Source organism: Mytilus californianus, unplaced genomic scaffold (genome assembly GCF_021869535.1).
Source record: "Mytilus californianus isolate M0D057914Y unplaced genomic scaffold, xbMytCali1.0.p SCAF_8, whole genome shotgun sequence".
In the NCBI taxonomy this organism is placed as follows: domain Eukaryota; kingdom Metazoa; phylum Mollusca; class Bivalvia; order Mytilida; family Mytilidae; genus Mytilus; species Mytilus californianus.
In genome coordinates this window covers 15,279,993-15,304,758 of record NW_026262734.1, presented here as the reverse complement: position 1 = coordinate 15,304,758, position 24,766 = coordinate 15,279,993, and the positions used below count along the sequence as shown (strand labels likewise).

Genomic DNA, 24,766 nt, shown 5'->3' with positions numbered 1-24,766 from the left:
AATCTATCAATGGGGAATTTAAGAAAAATATGTTATAAGTTATATAAGTACAGAAGCACTGACTACTGAGCTGATGATACTCTCGGGGACCAACAGTCTACCATCAATCAGACCAATGCTAGTGAACATTGCCCTTTCCCGGATCTTGCTATCTGTATCTCTGATTGGAAGCTTAATACTAAAATTTACGATGAGAGCATTTTTCATTTCCTATTGTTAATTATCTGTTTTTAGATGGTTACTTTCCATAGACGCAATCGTATGGTGTTTATATATTTCAGCTTGTTCGATTCGCTCGTGTATGTAACAACGTATTCGATTTTAACTAAAGAAATCTCTGTATTACTGAAAAATTATTACACCAGAGTTTTCGATATGAAAAACTTGTCAAAACTTTTACAATGTACTAGATTTTATCATCGGTACAAGGACAACATTCGTTAATATAAATCAATGTGCAGACATCTTAAAATACGTATTCTAAAAACAACTAATGGCACGGGCTATATTCTTCTCGTAAAATTTATGATGGCATGATACTAAACCCCTAACGGGAGGGATTGTGCTTGATTTTCATATGATGAATACATGGTCTTTCGATCAGTTTAATTGAGGTCTGGAGCTGGTATTTCAGTAACGGCTAGTAGTCCTTTGTTCATTTATGTTAATCATTGTCATTGTATTTTTGCTTAGTTTCTTCTGTTACCTATTCTAACATTGATAGCCAGGAATGTATCAAATTATAGAAACGTAGCGACATCACAAACGATCAAAGCTAAACATGTTGTATAAAGGCAAGAAAAGAAGTACGGTGACACCATTTTTTATCATAATTTTCGTAAAGCATTTTATGAGAAAGAGAGAAAAATAAATGAAACCCAAGGGATAGTCAAACACATAAGTCGAAAATGAACTGACAATGCCGTGGCAAAAAAAGGGTCAAAAGACAAACGACAGTCAATAAAACACAACATAGAAAACTAAAGACTCAGTACCAAAACCTTGATCAATACTGGGGATGATATCAGGGGCTCAGGAAAGATATGAAGATACTGCTCCACATGTGGCACCCTTCGTGTTTCTCATGTTAGTACAAACCCGGTGATAAGTCGGTAGGTCACATTCGAGGATAAGAGAGCTATCTTACAATATCTTATTTAAAAATTCCATCATTTACTTTTCTTTCTATTAACATGTAGGGCTTCGGTGGCCGAGAGGTCTTATTAGTCGGACCACTGTATCCCTAACCTAACACTGAGGTTGTGTGCTCGAATCCGGCATCGTCCTGATCATGCATTTTAACAATATTTGCCGCTGAAAGTTAAGCAACCAACAGTCAATCGAATCAGAAACATTGGGCTAATACAGCAACAAGAAAATATTTATATTGTATGTTATTACGTTTATCATATTAATATGGTTTCTATGAATTTGTTCGTTAATTTTTAAAATTATTATCGAACTCTCTGTAGGTTTAACTTTCTTACAGGTTTGATTTATATCATGTTGATGACAATAAAGTCTTTATCTGTTGAACAATATTGTAAGTTTGAACATGCCTGCAATATTTTTTATGAGAAAAGTTTTGTCTTATCGTCCATTTTCTGTTAACATGATGTTGTCTTTCTTTGTTATATTCTATACTGTCAATGGCCTTTCAATTTTTATATAAAAATAGGGTTATGCCAAAGAACCTCTCGTCCTTTTTCTAAAAAAAAGTTCATCGGAAGATACCAAGACTTTGTTGATAAATATAACGTATGACTTCACAAATAATACATGATGGTCTTGAAGTATTTTAATAGATTCTAGATACTGACGTTGTTAATCATCTTAATTACCTGTTATAGTGTTCTTTTATTTATCTTTGTAAATTATTAACCTTTACTGTTTAGTCCAGTTTTTGGTAATATCCTTTTGGCGTGGCTTGGTACTAAGTTTCTTAATAGCAAAATTTGGCACAGGAATGAAATTCATTTGTTAGACTTTTCTTTCAAAAAGAATAAATTATTGATTAAAAAAAATTGAAATTTAGTCTTATAAGGGGATGTAGCTTAGATAATTCAATTTCATAAAGGAATGTTCAGTATTTTTTTCAATTTTGCATAAAAGCACGAAAAGGAGTACGGTGACACCATTTTTTATCTTAATTTTCGTAAAGCATTTTATGAGAAAGAGAGAAAAATAAATGAAACCCAAGGGACAGTCAATCACATATGTCGAAAAAGAACTGACAATGCCATGGCAAAAAAAGGGTCAAAAGACAAACGACAGTCAATAAAACACAACATAGAAAACTAAAGACTCAGTAACAAAATCTCGACCAATACTGGGGCTGACTGATATCAGGGGCTCGGGAAGGATATGAAGATCCTGCTTCACATGTGGCACCCTTCGTGTTGCTCATGTTAGTACAAACCCGGTGATAAGTCGGTAGGTCACATTCGAGGAAAAGAGAGCTATCTTACAATATCTTATTTAAAAATTCCATCATTTACTTTTCTTTCTATCAACATGTAGGGCATCGGTGGCCGAGAGATCTAATTAGTCGGGCCACTGTATCCCTAACCTAATACTGAGGTTGTGTGCTCGAATCCGGCATCGTCCTGATCATGCATAAAATATTTGCCGCTGAAAGTTAAGCAACCAACAGTCAATCGAATCAGGAACGTGGTAGGTGCGTTCGACTCCAATCTTAATTGACTACGATTGCGTTGGCCAATATTGCTCAAAATGTTTATGGTTATGCATACATATACATTGTAGGTTAAATGTCTATAAATAAATGGTCGATATGATATATAAAACTTCGGGATTACATTCAGGACAACTTCTTTCATTCATGACGTACATGCATGTAGATTAAGATATCGAAGAGTCCATGGTAGAAATTAATTATCATAAAATGTCTACGCTGCACGGGAACAATTCTTGTAAACGCTATTCGACAAACCACGTCTACAAAGCATTACTGGAATTTGACAAAACTGAAACAACGCAAAGGAAAGTATGTTTTTTAACAAATGGTTATACACACAACAGTGTACAACACAGAAGCAGACGAAAGGACATAACTATACAATCACATAACATAAAAGTGCTAGCGCTTCTAAACTGTAAAAGGAGTAAGCCGTACGAACCATCTAGTCTGTATACCTTATATATTACATACCGAAGCACAATAACAGACCTTTTCTGAAAATGAGGTCAAGGTCATCTGATTTTTTTTCAAAAGGTCAATCGGACTTATACCTCTTACAACCAACCAGTTTACCATATACTGCTACAAAGCCAAATGATATAGTTATTGGGGATGATACATGCCTTAATACACATTTACACGGACATACATTCCTAGCATGGATTCATGAACCAAATAGTGTTTACTTGTGAAAAAATACTGAAAAACAGATATAATTTTGAAAACTTATGATGAAAACTTTTGAAAACTTTTTGTTTGTGTCAAGGCCATATGAAATATGTTAGACGATACAACAAATATACATGTATAATATTGCTGACCCGTCATTTATCGTAACTGAGTAACAGACTGGTCACCGATCGTTACTGAGTTACAGACTGGTCACCGATCGTTACTGAGTTACAGACTGATCACCGATCGTTACTGAGTTACAGACTGGTCACCGATGTTAAAATTATGGCTTGGCCATTATGCACATGACAAAGAGACATATACTCATTATAACTAGTCCATATACAAAATAATGTTGACCTGCCAATCATAGTATCTGTCCAAGAAAATATAATTTGACCCTTTCGAGTAAAAATTCGTAAAGGGTTCGAGAAACCCGGGTCTTGCATGCAATTGAAGTGGTCAGTATAAAAAGTGCAATGTTGACTGCCAAAAACTAAATCCAATTAACAGTACAACACAAAAAAAAAAGATTTCCAAATTGTGCTCTGGATGCTATCTTTTGATCATACAGAAGCTTTTGTTTAAGTTTCGGAGCAATTCCATGAAGAGTTCATGAATTAATTGATGTCTGAAATAAAACTTTAACCACACACTAAACCTAAATGTTGAGGACACTGTATGTTATGTAATGATCGCTATGTCTCGCTTCGCCAGCTCGACAAAAATGAGGTCAGTCTCATGTTAAAATAATGGGTTAACAAGATTTCATCATTAGTACCAATGGACATCTTTGTTAGTCAGCGGAAACATCAGAAACAAATTTTAAACAAGATAACCGAAGAAGGACAGTGATTAAAATTGGTGTCAATTAGCCTAGTAGTTTCAAATGGAAGATTTTAGAAAAAGTTAACAGATGTAATCCAAATGATAATAGCTAACACTGACCCATTCAGATAGTTGAGCTTAAAGTTACAAATACAGAGCTTTTCTTACAAGTCTTTAGTTTTTGGCAACACTGCCTAAGTCAGCACCTCAAGAAACAATACACATGTTATTTTATATATTGTAATTGCATTTGAAAGAAGATGATAGTTTTCTATGACTTTGATGTTCGCCGTTTTTCCCCAGTAATTTTTTTAATTTTCCTGCCACATAACGTCTGTAGAAAGAGTAAGATCAAAATATTTGCAATACTATTTCTATTAACCGATTCCTTACAAACTACAGACACATAAAAACTGTAAAGAGCAAGTCTATAATACGAGTTTATTATATTGATAAAATATGTATGGATCTTGTACTGATATACAACAGTCTGAAACTCAATGTTCAGTACACATCTTACAGTTTGGCTAGTTGTTCTTTAATCATTGGGTACATTTCACGTGTCCTGTATGTCATTTTGTGAGCTTCATCAAAGTGAGGCTGTAGTCTCTCCTTTACTCGCCCCATCCATGCTTTCACCACAGAATTCTCTTCATACAAATATTCTTCATTAATACCATACAGTTGCATTAATTCACAGATTCCAAGAATATCAGCTACAGAAATTTCTTGTCCACAAAGGAAAGGTCGGTCCTTCAGCCAAACATTTTCTAACAATTTGACAGTTTTCTTAACTTCTGTTCTAAAAAGTTCAACTTTATCCCAATCTACTGGTCTACTCAAAGCTTTTGGTTCAATTAACTGCAAAAGATAAAATTCCAAGTTTTATTCATACACACTACATTTTTCTTATATTCTGAAACAGACAAATGATTCAGCACCATTGTAAATGACACATGTCTTTAATGTTCACTTAAAAAGTAATAATAATTGAAAAACAAAGGATATTGGGTATCCATCCATGACACAAAATCAGTACATGCACAACAAAAAACACACAAAAAGCTAAGGAACAGCGTTTTCATTGCTGTTCTTCATCTCAAAGTCACAGTGAGGCCTTCTACACGGAGCAAAAAAAAAAAAAAAACTCTCACCTCACTGCAAGTTTAAGACGGAATCTAGCATCGGTGCATAGAACATTTCAATTTCAAACTTCTTTAGATCTAACTGCTAGTGAAAAATGTGCCATTTGACTTTGCTGTGTGAAACAAAAAAAGCAGAAAAAGCAGATGCCTTGTCTGCCGTAAAAGCATTAAGGTCCTTACCATGTGTAATGGTAAGATATGTGATAAATACAAAGTAAACCTTGCGAGAAACATAACTGTTACCACACATTTCAATAGTTTTCAAAGCATCATTTTCATGTTCGTTTCCATCTTCATTTACATACATATATTCCCATGTTTACTTAAACCCCGATAAAAAAAAACCCGAATATGAATTAAAGGATATGTGGGGTACGTCAATGAGACAGCTTTCTGACAAAATAGATAACCAGAAGACATCGAAGTTAGTATTAAATATTAGACAGGTGTCCACGAATATTTACATAATAAATTGGCATATTAGGTATTCAAACATTCGATAGTCTTTTATAATCTACATTCTCACATGTTTAAGGTACTTATATCGTTTCATAGTGAGCAAATATAAACACTTTTTTTTTTTAATCTTTAAAAAATCCTTTGGCTTAATAAACTGTATAAAATATAGCTATAACATTCCTGCTTACTCATTACGTTTTGTATTTCGGGAGTTTCCCTTATCTGTAGATTAAAAAACATCTGAAATTTGTTTTTTGTTTTTTGTTTTTTGTTTTTAAATTCTGTGCACAATTTTTGGGATTCCAAGCGATTGTATCTATTATCGCTATTTTACGAAATTTTCCTTTGATCTTACTGACTGATAATTTCCTTTCTCAGCACAGTAGAGTGATATGAAAAATTATCGCTAGAAACTAAGGACGCACGTGCCGTTGTTAATGAAATTAACAATGTCGTCAAAGGTAAAATAGCGATAAACAGATTATCATTGGTCAACTCAACTCGATTGCTTTTCTCACTTTCGCCGTACCGGCTCAAGCGAGAAAATCAATCTCGTGGAGATGACCAACGATAATCTATAAATATCACTATTCATGACGTTGGTGTATGAAAGCTATACGGCAGTACAGAGGTCGATATGAGAGTGTAGGAGAACATGATTTCTGTATCAATAGATAACTTGGAGCTTGCTATCGGTAATTGTCAGCATTCTTTAGTACTTTAGGATTGCTTTATGTTGTGGTTTTGTTGTCTTTATCACAGATAATACTACAAGCTTGAAGTGATTTTTTTCTTTCTAACTTTATGATAATCTACATTTTTCTATCTGCCTTTGGTTATTCCCGACCGAAGAGTTGTTAGCACAAAAATAAGTTTAACCAGCCACTTTATATAAAATGTTCTAAGTATGCTCTTTTCCGGGGAAATTGGTTTTAGTGGAATATCTCTGATGGTGTCTTAACCCGAATAGCTCCCCATAATCGATCACTTCTACTTACGAGGTTAAGACTTCATATAGCCATCTTAGGGCAGTTGAATATAATGACTGCATTATTCGGGTTAATAGTGTCTTAAAAAATGCTTCACAAATTGTCTAGACTCGTGGGTTGACATATGGTATAGAAACAGGTGTATTATTGAAAACCATATAATAACCCTCTGTCCGTTTTCCTAGGTGAGGGAATTTTTTAAAGTTCTCATCGAATTCTGCAAAATAGATAAATATGTATCAAACAATGATAAAGGAATAATACCAGATTCCTGAAGAGATATGCTGACTTCAGTCTGGTATTCCAATGTTGCCAGTTCATATATTCGTCTACTCTTGCTTGGGCTTGTAAGTTCGTTCTGGGATACCAGTTCTCTGGTAAGTTGTACTTTGCTACCAAGTACTTTAAAATGGCAACACTGAAAAATGTAAGTTTCTATTATTTACCTATAGGAAATCGTTGGTTAATGGCTTCCTCAAATATTTGTATAACTTACAGTTTCACTTTTGTATCAGCAACTTCTCCTAAACTGTAAACCCTTTATACAAATATATTGAAACTTTCTAAGAATCTTAACCACATAATTCCATTTTGCATATATTTTGTTTATGGTCCAAATCATTCTTAGGATTTCCCTCTGCGAATAATGGACAAACTTAACATGCTTAATGCAATGACAAATGTTAAACTGAATCACTTATCGATAACAAGAGGTAGGGCCAATTTCCCTTGTATTTGTTTCTCTCACATAATCTGAAAGTTAGAGAAACAAACTACAGTATTCGGATATTAAAAAGTCTATATAACACTCTCACATAAAATATTAACAACTTTTCTTATTTCAATTCAAAAAGAATGTTTTCAGCGATGCATACTGCCGTTGAATGGTTGATTGATTGATTGATTGATTTCAATTTTTACATGTTGTAATATTTTCAATTGAAGGACGTCTCTATCTAATTTGTTTTCCGAAAGACATTCACAATATATAGCTATACTTTCAACAGATTTTTGGTTTTGGTTAGAATGTCCTTTTGATATATTTTGTTTTTATATAGATACTCAAAATTACCAAAATCTTTAAAAATTGCCGTTCTGAGCCATCTTTCGGTTTTTAGAATTTGGTTACATGTTCGAAATACACTACAATGCTGTTAAAACCTTTAAGTACACATTTCAATTTATGATGCTGTGAATTTTAGAAAAGATAAAACTTTTAGAAAATGGCTCTGGTGTGAAATAAATTCTGGGAAAATTGTCCTTACCTCTTTGCAATTCTAAATGAGAAAATGTTAAAATATGTGGAATTCTTAAACGTCATGACGTCAAATTTGAAGCTCTGAAAATTGACATAAAAATTCAGTATGCATTCCTAAGAAATCAGTAAAATCTTACAAAGATTGGTCGACCTACGACCGTTGGTGTGAATTTTCATCATATAAATGAAAAATACACGTGCATTACTGTTGATGAGGCTCAGTATATTTGACGACAGATATTACACTTTATCAACGCACATTTGATGGGCAAGTTTGTCGATACACATACGATGTTTCAGTACTTTCCGTTAAAGATGGTTTAAATTTCCGGTATTTTATTATTTATGTGATGGCTCACTACGGTAAGTGATCTAAATCAATATACTTAGTATAACAAAGATCGTAAAATAAAGACTTCAACTGATACAAATTGACTTTTGTGTGTTTTGATTTTTTTTCTACCATTCCCATTTTAAATATCGCTAATACATATATATGTAGATCGGGAAAAAAATAAAACAGAAGAGAAAATAAATAAAACAAATAAAGCAGAAGAGAAAACAAATATAACAAACGAAGCCATTTATCATAATATTTACCTCTCGGTTAAAATAAATCCATTGTCGTCCAGAACAGGCACTAATCCGAAGGGATTAACTTTCTTGTATTCGTCTGAAAAGTGCTCTCCTGTAAAAGCACATGACATAAAATTCAAAGTAAAAAAAAAGTACATTAGAAATTTATCAAATAACATAAGGAAAGCATCCTATAATGGTTTACTTTTACAAATAGTGACTTAGATGGAGAGTTGTCTCATTGGCACTCATACCACATCTTCTTATATCTGTTGAAAGCTGACAGAAAATACCTTAGTAATTTTGTTTATATATTTTGTTTTTGTTGTATTGAATTCTATACTGATTGTGTTTTCCTTCCTGTAGTGTTTACGACGTTCCTGTATAACAGTTGGCAATATTACACCGTATTTGAGTCTCTACTTGTATTTACAATGTAACTAGACTCTGAAGGAATAAGAGCCTGGTATATTGTGTAGAAACTCGACTATTGTTGAAAACCGTATGCTGACCTATGGATGGCTTTTGACCTTTGTTTCGTTGTGCTGTTGTCTTATTAATGTAAACCCTCATCTCCTTTTATTTTTACGTCCATATGGAAATAAGCAAAATCTGAGAGATTGATTCTATCTCTGTATTTATTTCCTTTTCAAGATTGGATTCTCTGTGAATTGACAAACAAAAAAACACAATTTTTTAACGCGAATTTCAAACAAAAGGATTTCAAATGAATAAAAGTATATATATTTACGTCAATGAAACAGCAACCAAACAACACAAAGTACATAAAAGACATTTAGAGGCCAACATACAGTTATCAACAATACACGATGTTCTATACCCTACGTTCGATATGTCAAGCTATAAATCTGTCAGATTCTAGACAAGTTGTGTGTTAATCCAACAGATGCTAACAAGGAAGTGTCAAGTTATGTGAGGGACTCTGACACACAAAGATGTAACTAAACTGATGCGTACAACCACAGACGAAATACCTGACTTAGGACAAGAACATTTACATGTGGTGTTGTTATTTTTTTATTATTCTGCATGCATCCCCATTCCATCTCATAATAAAAGCTATGGCGTTGTTTAAAAATTATTATGTTTATAAAATTCCCCTTGCTTGTCCATTTAAATATCAAAATAAGGAGATGACAGTGATATGAACTATCAAATAGACCAAAGGGCGTTCATGTGAACAATTACAGATCACTGCCCGACCTTCAACAATGAGCAAAACCCATACCGTTTAATCAGCAATCAGTGGCGTAGCCAATGGAAAATAAATTGTAAGTAGGGGGTCAGGGGGGCGGCAGCCCCCCATAAGCTGGATAAATACTGTAAAATTCTTATTGAAAAAAAAACAATGGTTTTATAAAATTATTTGTAAGCACATGCTTGAAATGCTACGCTGGTGCTACAACACTGACTATAAAAGACACTCTGAGTAATGAAATATCAACGTATTATTTTATATAATCTTTATTACATGGCACACTTGTAAACAGGATCTTTATAATTGTATGAAAAAAGAGCATCAACTTATTCCATTCAACATGTTCAACCACGTAGGACTTTTGGGCACATATTATTCTTATACAATATCAAGTTTCATGTAAAACCTATAGACATTGTAAAGCTTGGTGTACAGATAGAGAAACATTAATATAACACATCGCTACATTATCATGTTTAACTGTGGTATGACTATGCTACTTTTTCTAGTTTGCTATGAACAAGAAGGTACTTATTTTTACACCAAATAGTTATTGAATGGGATTCCAATCTTTCTATTTCATTTAAACAACTTACAAATCTAGTTTAAAGTTTTAACATCATTTGAGCATACCAGTCATTACTTTAAAAAGGCTTGTACAATATTGGACTATTATACTGTTTGTAGTATAGGCTCTTATAGTCTAAGGTACAATAGGCAATATCATATAGTAAACAGGTAAATTGCCAAAATATATATATAGAAACATTTAATTCATGTATCAGTTTAAAAAAAAAAAGACACAGACACTAGCATGTCTAAATGAAAATTTCAACATCAAAGTTAATATTCCCACTATAACGGTAGAATGACATTGTTGTTCCATGTCTTGAAACTTCGCTTGATTTAGAACCGCCCAGCGAAGGGCATGTGATAAGTTAATTATAAATAAGAAACATGTTCCGCCGCCATCAAATAGAGAAAGTACATAAGGTGAACAGGCGAACTGATTTGAATTGCCTGGAAGTACTAAGTAAACGAACACTCGTATATCAGCATAATATAATATGACATTACAAACCTTTTCTAAGGGCAACTGCTTTCGGTTCGAACGGAATTTTATTAATTTTCAGAAAAATGTACACTGCTCTCGATGGCTGTGACATCAAATCGTAGAAATATCTCAAAACCATACTTTACACGGGTACTGTGACAACACAAAAGTCCACTGTGACAATACAGAAGTTCAGAAAACAAATTTATAGTTGTGTAGTTGACAAATAAGTCAAAATGTAGAACGTTACGCGTGATACTTATTGACCTTTGTGTAGTCTGTAGATCGATTTATCATTGAAAAGAAGCCTGATAAAACACACAATTCGATGTTACAGCAATATTTTTTTTTATTTAAGTCTTGATTCAAACTAATTTATTAATACTAAAAAAACAACTATGATAGGTAAATATTATTAGAAATCAAAAGTTTGTTTTTATTGATATAAGCGTCAGTATAACAATGGCAAACGAAGCAGTTCAGCTGCGTAAATCTGCACGTTTGTTTGGCAATGTATTGCTTATATTCTGCACAGTTGGAATGCTATTGTCCGTGTATGCACTTTATGTTGAAATCCACGCAGAGGGAGACTCGAGTTTTAAAGCATGGTGTGATATAAATCCTAAAATGAGCTGTTCTAAAGTGTTTACATCAAGGTAAGAACACGTCAGCATTTATCATTTTTACAAATACTGAATAGATGATGAAGTATATGATGTATTTTCCTTTTGTTTTACGATAATATTTTAAAACTATGTATTCTATAGTTTGATAAAATTTTAAAGGCGTTTCCTGGTAAAAGAACGTCTTTTTAAATTTTCGACTATGATGAAGGGAAATAACTCAAAATTCACCGGTTAAACAATTCACGAATATATCATGATCATAGATTGGGATTGTAATTCAAAAAGTTAATGTTTGAAAATAGTGGTATAATACACTTGAACATTAAAATATTCAAAATTTGGTGAATTTGTAATATCAATTATCGTAGTCGCATGAAAACTGAGGGATTGCTTAGACTGCCGAAATGTACAACTCGAACAGCCTGATCAATATTTTTAAAGTTCCATTGTTATAGTTAATCTCGTGTGTATCTGAGACACAATGACAAAATTCACCTTTTATTTTACTTTTTTTTTTTAAATATGAACAATTATCATGATTATTTTCATTTTAAATTGACCAAAGTTTTTTTTTATTTCTTTGGAATTTTTATTTTTTTTTCTTCCATGGCAATTACTAACTATAGTAAGATAATTGTGAAAAGAATTTGACCTACATTTTTTTATCTATACATCTGTAAGTGTATGAGCATATATGATGTAACTAATTTTTCACAAACTAGCAAATATGTACAAAGTTAATTTCATGTTATTAGATAAGATTGCAATATGGCGATACGGAAGACATGTTATTCTTGTAGCCTATATATGTGTGTATGTTTTAAGACACATTATACTCATTTGCAAACTCAACAAGAGAAATATGCTTTCAGTTTATGTTTACCAGTAACCAGATGTGTGTGTTAGATTTTTTTAAACGGACAGTTGTTCCGGCTTTAAGTATGATCCTTCTGCGATATGAATAAATACCCTGCTTTGTATATATATACGTACTAGACTGACACGCTGAGTCGGATTTTAATGTGCTAGTTAACAAGGAAACAGTCCTCAAGAAGACATGTCACCCTACCCGGACACACTGTTTTGACTCATAGCAGACCAGCTCTTTTTCCTTAATGCCGCGTGCTTGGCGGAGAAGCGGCAAAACTAATCTTAGTCTTTGGTTTGACCCGGCCTGGCTTCGAACCCACGACCACGAGACTACCTAGGTGGTAATCATTTTGTAGACAGCGCTAGAAACTATTTTTCAACACCAAAGTTATGGTAATTTTCCCGAAATGATTTTCGCAAAGCCTCCATGCAGACACTGCTTTGACCTCTAGTTTTATCAGACGTCAATTAAAAACTAAATTTGTAATTCAATATACTAGTACTTGGTTAATTTGACTTCCTCATACGATATTCCTTGTTTTTTTTTGAGTTCATGCCACATAGTTCGATTCCTTGAAAAAAATATCAAGAAAGAAATTTGAAATTTAATCCGACTTTACCAGTATTTTGAATTCGCCTTGCCCGCCCCTGAACATTAATGCTGCATATAGAGGAAATGAAAATTAAACGCATATTTATACCGATAGATACGAGTTTATTTTGAAGCAACTTATTGGTGTTAATTTTCAAATGTTACAAATATTCTACCTGGCTAGATACAATTAATTATAATAAAGAAAACAAGGCAACCATTGCAAAGATGGCGCGTTAGCCAGTCAGAGAGCACCTGAAGTCATTACATGTGCCTGCTGGATGTATGTAAAAGGCATATCCGACTTTCTCCGTTTGCGACAAAAATCGCAAAGGCGAGGCATCCAACATTTGTCGGCTTAGTCGGTGTCGTCGTATCGTCAAAATTAAGTTCAGTCTGGGGTTAAAGTTTTTTTTAGACATCCAAACTTTGTCACGCATTCATGAAATTTTATGTATCTTGATTATTCATTGATGATGACGATGGATGGCTGTTCAACGTCGAGTGCAAATTAAATGTAAATTCAGTACGAGAAATGCTAATGCGATATCACCATGAATATGAACCCTGCTTGTACTAGACCAGTTTATTTTATTAAATTAAAAAATTTCAAAATAAAACTCTTGAAAAAAATTAAATAAGTAATTTATTCTTTTTAATGATCCAAAAATATTCAAATCGCAGTGAATACGATAAAAAAAAAATAATCTTTTCATATGTATTAAGACATCATTCTTTTATTTATCAAAGATGTATGTTAAATTTTGAGAATTGCATGTTTGTTTATTATCTTTCAGGTACGGAAGAGGTTTTGGCTTATTGGAGTACCTTGTCGGTAAAACCAGTGTATTAAATCAACCAAATAGTATTTTTGGCCTGATTTTCTACATCCTTCAAATAATATGTGGTATGTCATTAATATTTTGAATTGTGTATAATGATATTTTGTTTTACATAATTTACAAAAAACAGATAATTTAATTACTATGTCCAAAACTACTACTGTAAACATACGAAATAGTTGGCCACAATACTAAAATCTACTTATTAAAGTCATGTTTTGTCTACAGAATACCAGAGACATATATATGTGTTTATATGTCTACAGAATACGTATGTACCTAATTATTCATATCTAACGAAATTCAGTTGTGGATGAATGTACTTATCAGGATGCATATTAAAAATAACAGAATAGAAATTTTCTGTGAATGCATGATCACAGAGAAAGGCGATAGATAGAACACTAAACAAAAACCACTAGTTCAAAAATATGAAATTATATGAAAGTTAAGAAATTATTTTAAAAAACATTTTCATGGTGTTTTTATTCTAGTTTCGAATCGAAATTTGTGTTTTGGTACATTTCAAAGGTATATTTTCTTAATTGTAAAAAACACATTGGGACAAATAAATTTTCTAGATACACTCCCTCACAAAACAGTTTTTCCTCAATGTGGTCGAGGTTAAAAAACTGAATTTCGATTAAAATCGGTCAAAAGTATGATGTGTGCAATTGTGACGAAACAGAAACCTCGTTTCTAATGGAAAGTGCCAAACATTATTTTTTTGATATTCTACGTACATGTATTTGTCTTATCAAACTTCAATGCAAATAATTTTATTAACTTTTATAGGAAGAGTCTTAACTTTTCACAAAACTTAGTCTTTAATACATGTCCATAATTGTGTGACCCATAGAATTCTTATATTTTGTATATTCCAGCAATGACGATATCCGGCAGTCTCGCAAGCTTAGCTCTAGGAACAAGTATTGTGGCGAACTTTGGCTCAGCCTATCTGGCTTATATACTGGTATATATACTAGATGATGTTTGTGTGGTGTGTGTTTCTACGTATATAGTCAATGCTGTTATTTTGTACTGCTGTTATCAAAGATATTACAAGATTGTCAACATTTCCAAAAACAAAAAGCAAAGATGATAGAAAAGGACAAAATACCCGATTCCAATGTCTCGCCAGAGTGTCTAATTGCTTCAAATGCCAAAGTGTCTTATCATGGAAGTAAAATGATGATAATACTTCCATGGTCTTATCATTCGAGATTATCATGCTAACAGTTTACTACAGTGATTTTTGTAGATTATCACGCTAACAGTTTACTACAGTGATTTTTGTAGATTATCATGCTAACAGTTTACTACAGTGATTTATGAAGTAACGATTGTAGAAGGCTTATATTAGAAGTCTAACTATAGACATAATAATATATAGTACTATATATGTCTCATTAACAAATAATGTAAACATATGGTAGTAGTAGGTCAATGTAGTATTGTTTTTTGTTTTATTAAAGTGCTATATATATTTTTTTACATTAAATCAAAAGTTAGGTCTTCTTGTAGGCCTAACAGGATCCAGTATATGGTTTATAAAAACTTATGTTAGGTTATGTGGATAAAAATACGATCCTGTATAAGAAAATAGAACTTTTGTATTAATATAATTCAAGGATATTAACACTCAATTCAATTGAATCCAGAGTTTTATTTCAAGTCGATATTCTGAACAGAACATTCCGGCCGGATGTGCCAGCTTGCTTTGACATTCCACACAGCCGAACAGTGATGTTTATGAAGAAGGGACTATAATATCGTAATAGGTTTCAATAAGGCTTCTGCACGTCCAGTGGTAAATATAACATTTGGAATAAGAAAGATAACATGTGAATACGACATGTGATGTTATGTTTTGTACAAGTCACTTTGGGTCGGCTTTTTAACGTTCCGGTTAAAAAGGGTACTAGAAGTCCACAGTAAGACAAGACATATATTATTCTGATACTGAGCCGATCAATCTTTGTAGCATTGCTTAATACCGAGTGTTTTACGGAGAAGAATCAAGTTTTTACTTTATGGTGTTGTTTGATCTGACAGGTTATTGAACCACCAGCCTTCCAAACTGGAAGCATAAAGACGAGACAGTTTATTACTTTGATATTGATATATTGTTGCATTATCATACGTGGGGTTTAGTTCTTAAGGATCGACAATTTGATTTTGAGAAGGGAGCTAGCAGATTTTGGAAACAAATATGCCATTCAGTAAGAAATTAATAATCTTGTCCTATACGGTAACACATGATTATAAATATTATGGCCCCAAATTGTTCGAAATATTTTACAAAAAAAGATATACCATAGTTACATTAACAGAAGTATTATCATGATATTAGATTTTCATTTACTGCAAATATATATACTTTATTTTAGACTTCAAGATATACACATAACTGTCAGGTTATACATGGCCTGAGTTCGAGTCTACTACAATATATGCCTGTTATTGGATAATTGTCGGATAAAACGAATGTCTAAAACATGAAAGTGGGAAAGACTGGCAGTTTTTATATCACTTTTTGGATTACTTGAAAAAAATTATCTGGTCGCCCTTGAGTTGGAAATAAATATTCTGCTTTGTTTGCTAGAACGTTAAAAATTCGACGCAGGGTATCGGTTCAGTAAATGAAATGGTTAATATTCATATCACATTAATATGTTCTCGTTTTATATGCATGTTACATTTGCCATTGGATGTTTAACATCAATTTTCCCCTACTCTCAGTAATATAACAGTTACTTCATTTAAATTTGCACATCTTTTCTGAATTTGGTGTTTTTAAGATTAAATTTTAATAGATCATTTATATTTGGTAGGTTGCTGTATTACCGTTTTTAAAGGAAATTTAAAACTAGTGTTCGTAGTCTTGATACATGTAGCGCTCAATAAATGAAGTTTATATTGCTTTGTCCGATACTTAATAAGTTTTTTTTTTCAGGGCAGGTGACATCACCATTCAGAATTGTATTGAAATTGATATCCATTCCTGAATATTGAATTATATGACTTCAGATCAAATAATCTTTATTATTAGTTTTATTTATAGAAATACTCGTTTTATTGTTTAATTGTATTATTTGTTGTAAGAACAGACTAACAATATATAAATTAGAACAATTTAGTGTAAAGTATACAAGTTTGACTGAAAGTTAAAGAAATGTACAGTCCAGTACATTCACGAAATTAGCATAATTGTCACAATCAAAATTGCATGTCAATGTCTCATTATAGTAAAGTACTATTTTAGTATATATATACAGTATTTTTCTTTATATTGTAAGCAAACTGAAAGCCATTTAAAAGGATAATTATGAGTGAATGAGAATGTTTGCGTGTGAACTAGTTATTTTTAAAATATATTCGATATTGTAATAAATGCATATTTTGATATTCTATATTCTTGAATTTTATTTTTGTTGTCTTTGTTGATTTCTCTTCATTCATTATTGAGTGTTTAATAAATTGCATATAAACTCAAGGCAATTTGAAAAAACTAGAGGCTCTAAAGAGCCTGTGTCGCTCACCTTGGTCTATGTGCATATTAAACAAAGGACACAGATGGATTCATGACAAAATTGTGTTTTGGTGATGGTGATGTGTTTGTAGATCTTACTTTACTGAACATTCTTGCTCCTTACTATTATCTCTATCTATAATGAACTTGGCCCGGTAGTTACAGTGGAAAATACTTTGTAAAAATTTACAAAAATTTACCAAATTTATGAAAATTGTAAAAAATTGACTATAAAGGGCAATAACTCCTTAAGGGGTCAATTGACAATTTTGGTCAAGTTGCCTTATTTGTAGATCTAACTTTGCTGTACATTATTGCTGTTTACAGTTTATCTCTATCTATAATAATATTCAAGATAATAACCAAAAGCTGCAAAATTTTCTTAAAATTACCAATTCAGGGGCAGCAACCCAACAACGTGTTGCCTCATTGGTCTGAAAATTTCAGGGCAGATAGATCTTGACCTAATGAACAATTTTATTCTCATCAGATTTGCTCTAAATGCTTTGGTTTCAGAGATATGAGCCAAAAACTGCATTTTACCCTATGTACTATTTTTTAGCCATGTCGGCCATGTTGGTTCCCGGGCGGGGTCATCGGACACATTTTTTAAACTAGATACCCTAATGATGATTGTGGACAAGTTTAGTTAAGTTTGTCTTAGTAGTTTCAGAGGAGAAGATTTTTGTAAAAAATTACAAAAATTTACGAAAAATGGTTAAAAATTGACTATAAAGGGCAATAACTCCTTAAGGGGTCAACTGACCATTTAGGTCAAGTTGACTTATTTGTAGATCTTACTTTGCTGAACATTATTGCTGTTTACAGTTTATCTCTATCTATAATAATATTCAAGATAATAACCAAAAAATGCAAAATTTCCTTAAAATTACCAATTCAGGGGCAGCAACCCAACAACGGGTTGTCCGATTCATCTGAAAATTTCAGGGCAAATAGATCTTGACCTGATAAACAATTTTACCCCATGTCAGATTTGCTCTAAATGCTTTGGTTTCAGAGATATTAGCCAAAATCTACATTTTACCCCTATGTTCTATTTTTAGCCATGGCGGCCATCTTGGTTGGTTGGCCGGGTCACCGGACACATTTTTTAAACAAGATACCCCAATGATGATTGTGGCCAAGTTTGGTCAAATTTGGCCCAGTAGTTTCAGAGGAGAAGATTTTTGTAAAAGTTAACGGACGACGGACGACAGACGCCAAGTGATGAGAAAAGCTCACTTGGCCCTTTGGGCCAGGTGAGCTAAAAACCAAACAGTTGAGATTAACATCATGCATGAAGAGTCCTGCTCCCTTGTTGTTGACTTAAAAATATATTTCTAACAAACATTTGCAAATATTTTTTACAAATCGTGTAGAAAGGTAAGTTAAATATAGAAAAAATATGTTAATTTTACAAAAATGAATAAATACAAAAGTGTCATGAATACACCAATGAGGTTTAACACACTTTTAAAGCAAAAAACGTATAACGACTCAAATATCACATGAAAGTTCAGTGTTTTGAATACGAATACAAGGAATTTTACTTTAAGTGTTTTCACCAACAGCCAAAATTTGATATCTATCGGGGTATTCACCCTGAACCAATCTGATAGTTGAAGTGACTCGGATTCCAATGTTGAAATTAACGTATTATAACCATGGCTACAGAAGGAAAAAGCAATACTAGTATCATCGGCATAAATGTACCGTGTCCCTTTTTGATAAATAAAAATATATCATTTTTGTCGAGCCTGCGACTTTTGTCGCAAAAGCGAGATATAGTGATCCTACATTTCGTCGTCGTCGTATTACTTTAATAACTTTCTTAAAATATCCTGGATTTGTACCAAACTTGGACAGAAGCTTTTTTATGATCATAAGATAGTATCCAGAAGTAAATTTTGTAAAAACAAATCCTGTTTATCCGTATTTTACTTATAAATGGACTTAGTTTTTCTGCCAGTTAACATTACATTCACTCTGTGGTTAAAGTTTTTAAAATTTTAATAACTTTCTTAAACTATCCTGGATTTGTACCAAACTTGGACAGAAGCTTGTTTATGATCAAAAGCTAGTATCTAGAAGGAAATTTTGTAAAAATTTATTTCCTGTTTTTCCGTATATTACTTATAAATGGACTTAGTTTTTCTTCCAGTTAACATTTATATATACAGTCTGCAGTTAAAGTTTTTAAAACATTTATTAGATTCATAAACCATCCTTGATTTTTACCAAACTTGGACAGAAGCTTCTTACAATCAAAAGATAGTATCTAGAGGAAAATGTAAAAATTATCTTCTTTATCATTTGTTCGTTCAATAAATTTATGTTTCAACTCTTTTATAAATCTATAGATTTGATTGCATACTGTATTCATTTTTTACAAGCATAACTTTTTTCATACATTTCAAACGTTTTATTTCATTAACTGTAAATCTATTGTGTGCATTCCCCTATCACACTGAAGACAGACAACAGCAAAAGTAGGCGAGACACTGGGGTCCGCGGAACCCTTACGAATTTTTGAAAATATTAAAAGTATGGGCCCAAGGATTCTATCAGACAGTATGATTTTAGAAAACTCAACTGAATAAGCAATAGAAAAGAAAAGAGACTAAAATTACATGTACTCGAACAGATCTTTCGAACTTTTTAGTATCCAGATGTGATTCACATCGCTCCTACAGTAGTTAGTTTCACAGTTACTCTGAATCCAAGTTTCGATTGATGATAAAATTGATGTTGATAGTTTGGAAGGAAACTTAATCGAAGGTATCATGGAGCACTGAAGATCGAGTTGTCGTGCATCTTTCGCTAAAACCCCATAGAACACACAAAAGACCTATGATTGTTCGGGATTTTTTCTTTAGTAAGTGTCGTGGGCGTACATGTTGAGTTATACCAAGTGAACTGTAAATACTCAATTCTGTTATCAAGCAGTTAGTGTACTTGTTTAAACGCACACACATAATATTGGTCTTTGTTTTATCTGCGGGACTATGTATCTCGGCAGTCACCATTACCCACTTTTAACTGGCGGACTCGGTTTACACTAACGTCAGCTGTCGCAATCGATACACACTGTACTGCAGAACCCGTTTTTTAAATTTTTTTCTTTGCACTATTTTTTACAATCTTTTCTTGTTGGCTTATTGTAGTTTAAGTCATCACATAACAATATATTGCACTTGAAATACACATCTAGGATTCAGAAACAAGAAACGTTGCTTTTACAAATCTGTCTCCTGTTAGCTTACCTGTAGTTTCCAATAAACATTCTAATATTTAATGGCAGGTTTGAATTCTTTCGTTTTATTTTTTCTAAAATATAAAAAAAAAATATGTAATCATTAACTATGTAATGTAATTATAAGGTCTATTCGCACAATAATGTATATGCATTGCAGAGCAATGAAATTATATGTAATAACCATGGAAATGTTAATGTGGTGTAGGAGTGGACGTCTTTGGTTATACTTCAAAATAATGACGACATGCAATTTCAAGCTTAGGCTTCTGGAAACTATATTACACATGTTTGTCCATGAGGATCCCGAATTAATTTTTCTTATTATATCATCATCTGAGTTCGTTATAGAAAATTGTTAATTTAAAATGTAGTACCATAAGCATAGCATATTATTGCCAGAATGGTCTACAACCTTGGAAATATCTGATATACAATGCAAAATTCAAGTTAATTTAACAAATGAATAAAGTTCTAAATTATTATGATCTCTCGATCATCATGCGTTCGTGATTTCACGATCAGAGATCGTTTTAAACTTCTCGATCATCCCAATCGTACCCTTAAAAAATTACAACCCAACGCACAAGAAAAAAAAAGAGAAGAAAAACACGTAAATATCTTAAGTACCTTTTAAATGATATTTTTCACACACTGCTAGTATACCCGAAGTCCATTGTACATTGACCGACATGTGGTTGTGCCTTTCTGTTTTCAACACATAAATATACTATCTCTGTATTCATCGATCAAGATTAATTGATAAATGTAATTAGGACTTTCCATAATCGCACATGATCTTAACATGCTTAAATGTTTCTGATTTTTATACCCATATACCTTTATATAACACGTATATATACAGTTTGAGACAACTAACTGCCTGTGCATACCATTATTTTTTTAAAGTAAGAATGATAACTTGATTTAAACAATTGAAATAATACATATATGCCTTATTTAGAGTCGACACAGTCAGGACATAACTTAAGCTCTAATGAGTTTTTAACTGACATAAGACATCAAAGGTAAACCAAACTTAGACAAGAAGAAAAAGGGGGGTGTAGAAAGAAATCTGAGGTATGCATTCCTTATTTTAAAAAAGTTAAATATCTCACTTTATTTTCTAATATTACAAAAAAAGTAAAGCAAAATTACCGAACTCTAAGGTAAATTCAAAAACAGGGAAGTCCATATAAACAGACAAAATCCAACGTTTTCAATCAAACATACAAGTGAAAAACAACTCACGGTTATATTCCTGACTTGGTACGCATGGTACAGTCGTTTCCCGAAGAAAATGGTGGATAAAACTTGGTTTTATAGCTAGCTCAACCTCCCGCTTGTATGACAGTTGTTTATAGTTCCGTTATATTGACAAAATTGGGTGAGCAACCCAAACAGACATGATAAGTAAATATGACAATAATTGGGATCCAGCAGCCAAAATTGTGTAAAAATACATCACAAATGACAAAGATTCAAACAAACATACAAATAAATCATAAAAAGACGCTAACAAAAAAATAGATGTCGTAGTTGATAGTGAATTTGACAAAGACGCCAACAAAAATGTTTTGTAGTTGATAGAATATTGACAAAGACGCCGATACTTACATTCCGTATATAGCACACACCTTCTCGATAAAGTACAAATCAAGTAAAATATAAATACGAGGGTAAAAAAGATGGAAACCACACTGTGAAAACCCCCTCTATCGTTCGAATCGCTCCCCAGGACCCACCTGCACCTGGAACGCCCAAGGTCAAAAACCCACTACCGGAATGCATAAATACCGATTCACGTCCAAAGCGATCAAAAGAAAAACAATAGCAGGAAGACAAACAAAGGGAAAATTGTAAAGCAAATAAAAAGACACACAACTTCAGCACCCAGAATCTATAACTCAAGACCATCTTGTATTATTTGTGTAGTAGACACTGAATATTTATACTTTCCGATGAACTTTTTGAGAAAAAGAACGAGAAGTTCTTTGACGAAACCCTAACTCATTATTGTTTTGCTCAGACACCAGTGACATTTTACAAAGTCTGAGTAGCACTGAGCTGCAAGCTCTTGAATATCGTATGAATTGCGAAATGTAACTCCATACACGGGTGTAGTTGGTATATATTGCTGCTAGGTGAGGAAAATTGATAATTTCAAGATTGAAATAGACTCGTTTGTCATCATGTGAGTATCTTCTGGTACTGAGATGACCGAGGTAAATGTCTAGACATAAGACGGAGGAAGCTGTCATCTGTGGTTTCATTTCTTTAGTGCAGGGGTGTCGAAGGAACTCATACTTATACGAAAAAAAGAAAAGGTCGGTCAGGAGAGATGCACAGTTGGTTCCCATAGGAATGCCGACAACTTGACGGAAATTTCTACCTCCAGATTTAACGAATCTGTGTCAATTAGAAAATCTAGCATACTGGTCACTTCTTCTTCTTCTTCTTCCAGGTAAGGAATCGGATTCAAGATTGAATGTTATTGGTTCCGCGCGAAAACTTTACGCAGTGTCGGGCAACACAGAAAGTTCTCTCTTGGCTATTTACATATTACATTTAAAACGTTCGCAATATTATACAATTAAAATTATGTATAACTGGTGTTTCCTACTTCCTTTCAGAGCATGCCTTAAGGGCAGCTCTGAATCCCTCAACGGTGTTGGCCGATGAAACTGATGTTGGTAAGTTGTTCCAATCCCTGATGGTCCTCGGGAAGAAAGATTGGCCGTAGGCGTCTGTACTTGTTCTTTCTTGGTAGAAGCGGTTTTTACCTCTGGTCTGGTTATCATTTGGGGTTAAATATTGGTGACGGTCTATGTCTATAAGATCATGCTGGATCTTGAATAGCATGCATAGTCTGTTTGTTTTCCTCCGTTCTTCTAAGCTTTCCCATTTTAGATTTTTGACCATATTTGTGACACAGCCAGGTGTTCGGTCTGTGTAGTTGTTATTCACAAATCGTGCTGCTCTTTTCTGTACCTGTTCAATTGCCTTGATTTTATTTTGGGTTGTTGGGTCCCATACTGTGCATGCATATTCCACTGCAGGTCTTACCATGGATACATATGCAGCTGCCTTTACAGGTTTTGTACAGCCTTTAAGATTTCTACGTATAAATCCCAACGTTCTATTACCTTTGCCTACTGTATTGTCTATGTGTTTGTCCCAGGTTAGGTTTTTGCTGATGGTTACTCCAAGATATTTGCTCGCTTCCACTGTGTCTAGAGTATGACCGTGTAGTTGGTATGATGTTTGTATCACTGGTCGATTTTTTGGTGATATTCTAATGACAAGGCATTTTTTGGTATTGAAACTCATCTGCCATTTGTTTTCCCAGTCTTCCAATGCTGATAAGTCTTTCTGGAGAAGTTCACTGTCTGCTTGGTTGGTGATGGTACGAAAGAGAAGGCTGTCATCCGCGAATAACTTGGTCTCTGATGTAGATGCTGTTTCTGGCATGTCGTTAATGTAGACCAGGAACAGTAATACTTCGGTGTAGCATGTTTTAACTTTAGGTACCATTTTTAGGAAAGCATTGTGGATTACCGGTTTCTTTAAGATGTTTTTTTTTTTTTAATTTTGCGTGTGGTATGGTGGTGTAAACATGGTAAAGGGTGGAAACTCGAATGTTTTGATAGAATTTATTTCAGAGAATAATGAGATTTTAAATTTTCCAGAAGTTCTTTTGAGTGTTTTTAGAATCCACATATGGTTAATGCAACTACGCGAGTAAACAGTGTCACAATATTTCTGTAATTCCTCTTTCACTGCGGACAAAATTTTAGTTAATCTACAGTAACGGACAATTCCTTTGAAGAACATGCACAGATGCAGATGATCCGGCAATGTACCGTACCGTTGTTTGTACGAAGCTTTGTAAAGTTTCGGTATCCAATACAAACTAGGTAAGGCCTCAAATGTGCTGCTCATTGAACTTGATGATATTCAATGATATAAGCCATGAATGACTTGTGGTTTGCCAAGCCGACGGCTTTATCAAAGGTTACGTTCATGTACGATGGATTGCTCAGTCGAGTGTTGATTTATTCCTTATTCTTTGATTAGACACTCGTAGTAATAGGATTTAAAGACAAAAACAATATTGTTTGAAGCTTTTTCCACAGGAACAACAATCTTT

General features: G+C 33.1%; 2 protein-coding genes across 2 annotated transcripts; one reads left to right on the top strand and one right to left on the bottom strand.

Annotated features, from left to right (window-relative positions):
- Nucleotides 1–4,628: 4,628 nt before the first annotated feature.
- LOC127710580 (glutathione S-transferase theta-1-like) lies at nt 4,629–11,153 on the bottom strand. Its single transcript, XM_052216529.1, has 4 exons — nt 10,929–11,153; nt 8,653–8,740; nt 7,059–7,212; nt 4,629–5,062 (listed from the first exon to the last, which is right to left on the bottom strand). Exons 1-4 carry the CDS (start codon nt 11,038–11,040, stop codon nt 4,718–4,720), a joined length of 699 nt encoding a protein of 232 aa, XP_052072489.1. The 5' UTR covers nt 11,041–11,153; the 3' UTR covers nt 4,629–4,717.
- A 186-nt stretch (nt 11,154–11,339) lies between these two features.
- Nucleotides 11,340–17,244, top strand: LOC127710581 (vitamin K epoxide reductase complex subunit 1-like protein 1). Its single transcript, XM_052216530.1, has 3 exons — nt 11,340–11,557; nt 13,787–13,896; nt 14,716–17,244. The coding sequence occupies exons 1-3, from the start codon at nt 11,364–11,366 to the stop codon at nt 14,931–14,933; spliced, it is 522 nt and encodes a 173-aa protein (XP_052072490.1). The 5' UTR covers nt 11,340–11,363; the 3' UTR covers nt 14,934–17,244.
- The last annotated feature ends 7,522 nt before the right edge of the window (nt 17,245–24,766 follow it).

What these genes read in the sequence shown, in the direction of transcription:
- LOC127710580 (XM_052216529.1), bottom strand. Translation starts at nt 11,040, where the DNA reads ATGGTTTTGAGATATTTCTACGATTTGATGTCACAGCCATCGAGAGCA. An exon ending in AGCAGTTGCCCTTAGAAAAG is followed by an intron (nt 8,741 to 10,928) that starts GTTTGTAATGTC and finishes GTGCTTTTACAG; the next exon opens with GAGAGCACTTTTCAGACGAA. An exon ending in GGATTTATTTTAACCGAGAG is followed by an intron (nt 7,213 to 8,652) that starts GTAAATATTATG and finishes TACATTTTTCAG; the next exon opens with TGTTGCCATTTTAAAGTACT.
- LOC127710581 (XM_052216530.1), top strand. Translation starts at nt 11,364, where the DNA reads ATGGCAAACGAAGCAGTTCAGCTGCGTAAATCTGCACGTTTGTTTGGC. An exon ending in TCTAAAGTGTTTACATCAAG is followed by an intron (nt 11,558 to 13,786) that starts GTAAGAACACGT and finishes ATTATCTTTCAG; the next exon opens with GTACGGAAGAGGTTTTGGCT. An exon ending in CATCCTTCAAATAATATGTG is followed by an intron (nt 13,897 to 14,715) that starts GTATGTCATTAA and finishes TGTATATTCCAG; the next exon opens with CAATGACGATATCCGGCAGT.